The sequence below is a fragment of the Aptenodytes forsteri genome, unplaced genomic scaffold (genome assembly GCF_000699145.1).
Source record: "Aptenodytes forsteri isolate BGI_AS27 unplaced genomic scaffold, ASM69914v1 Scaffold192, whole genome shotgun sequence".
Classification (NCBI taxonomy): Eukaryota; Metazoa; Chordata; class Aves; order Sphenisciformes; family Spheniscidae; genus Aptenodytes; species Aptenodytes forsteri.
In genome coordinates this window covers 554852-556769 of record NW_008794891.1, presented here as the reverse complement: position 1 = coordinate 556769, position 1918 = coordinate 554852, and the positions used below count along the sequence as shown (strand labels likewise).

The following is a 1918-nucleotide window of genomic DNA, read 5'->3' as shown; positions in this document are numbered from 1 at the left end:
GCTGTCCTCCTGGAGCCTTTGGCAAAAGGGGTGCTGGGGTGTGAGAGCTAAGGAGCCTGGAGACCAGTGGTGCTGCAGGAGTGGCCCCAGCTCTCATGGTTGGTGGGGAATTCTCCCGCTGTCCTTCTGCATGGCACCTTTGGGTGCTGAGCCAAGAAGGTCCCTGGTCCTGCTCATCTTGTGGGGCAGGACTCGACAGAGTTGCTCAAGCAAGAGCACACTAAGCTGTCCTCGGTGGGTCGGTCCCACAGTGTGGGTGCTTGGGGCCATGGGACTGTCGCTTCTTCTCTGGCTTGTGAAGAGTGCCACCAGGCCTGCCGTGTGGCCATCGGGGTGTGGGGCTCTGGCGGGAGCGTTGGCTGCAAAGGAGGTTGCGTGTCCTTGGGTCTCTTCCCACCTTCCAAAAACCGTTGTGGTGGGCATGCTACGCACTCTTCTCGTGGGGCTGCTCCCTGCGGAGGGGAGGCATTGGGCGCAGGCATGAGATGTGCAGCTGAGAGCTGCCTCTCTGGGTCTGTGGGCAGTGTCGCTGGAGCTGGTGGGTGCTTTTCGGGTTGTTTAGCACCATCCCTGGTGAGACTCCATCCTTGACCCAAGCGTTCTTGCAATGCCAAGACTTGGGTAGCTGGCGTCCTCACGGAAAACTCAATATTCAGGATCTCTGGCTTTTTGCAAGTGTTGGTGGAGCCCTAACTATTGCTTTTTGTTTTTCCCCTTGTCGTTCACAGTACAGTGCCGTGGACAGCAACCCCCTGTCCCTGTATGTCATGCATCCCTTCTGGAACACGATAGTGAAGGTGAGACCTTGTCCTGTCCTAGTGTGATAGCAAAACTCCAGTCACCACAAAGTCTTCTCTGTAAAACTCTCAGCTGAAAAGCCCTGCTTCGTTTGTGGTGCAACTAATTACAAAGGGTGCTGCCTTCCAGCCTGCCCCCAGCTCACTGCATTGCAGCCTAAAGCTTCCTGCTGCCCTGTGAAATGCCAGATGCGACTAAGCGGTGTGGTCTAACACCCAGAGGATTGTAACCAGGTCTCTGCCATGGCTGGGAGCAGCGCGTGGTCCTTATTACATGTTTTAATGAGTTCATGTGTTCTTTTGCTGCTTTCCCATAGATCTTCCCTACCTGGCTGGCCCCAAATTTGATAACGTTTTCTGGCTTCCTGCTGCTTGTCTTCAACTTCTTCCTCATGGCATACTTCGACCCTGACTTTTATGCTTCTGGTAAGGCTGCCTGTTCCTGTTTGGATGTGAAGCATCAGAGTGGTGAAATCTGTCAGCTCCTCTGCCGTGACTTCTGGTGCTCGTTGATAAGGCCTCTTAGTCTGGGCCTTCCCAGAGGCAGGTGGCTGTGCCAGAGGAGGGACAGAGCTGAGGGGTTGAACTTGCTGGGCTTCACGATGAGGACTTGTCCGAATACGACACCTTCCCTCCGGCTGCTGGGTGGACGTGAGCCTGGCTGGCAGCGTGTGGGCAAGGGAGGAGGAAACAGCCAAAATCTTGAGTAGTAATTGGCTCTGCCTACAGAGTAGAAGAGAACCCAGTGCCCTCATTTTAAAATCTGACAGGGTTATGTGGGAAACTGCTTCCCTGAAGTTAGCAGGTAGAGCCTTGTTATTTGCATCCCAGCTAATTGCCCTCTCACAAAAACATGCCAGCACCATGTTCAGACTAACAGAGGCAAAATCCTCTTTCTCAGTTTCACCATTCTGCATAAGGCAAGGATGTGCACAGCTTTAAACTTTTTAACAGTACCCATAGAATGGTTTGGGTGGGAAGGGACCTCTAAAGGTCATCTAGTCCAGTCCCCCTGCCGTGGGCAGGGACATCTTCAACTAGATCAGGTTGCTCAGAGCCCCGTCCAGCCTGACCTGGAATGTTTCCAGGGATGGGGCATCCACCACCTCTCTGGGCAACCT

The 1918-nt window shown here is 53.9% G+C and overlaps 1 protein-coding gene across 2 annotated transcripts in view; it reads left to right on the top strand.

The window, feature by feature from the left end:
* Window positions 1-732: 732 nt before the first annotated feature.
* Window positions 733-1918, top strand: part of SELENOI (selenoprotein I) — a 13207-nt gene continuing 12021 nt past the window's right edge. For both annotated transcript variants that reach the window (XM_009275113.2, XM_019470973.1), the window contains exons 1-2: window positions 733-797; window positions 1115-1223. In XM_009275113.2, coding sequence (XP_009273388.2) covers window positions 768-797; window positions 1115-1223 — 139 coding nt within the window. In that variant the 5' untranslated portion in view covers window positions 733-767. The remainder of the gene's footprint in view (window positions 798-1114; window positions 1224-1918) is intronic.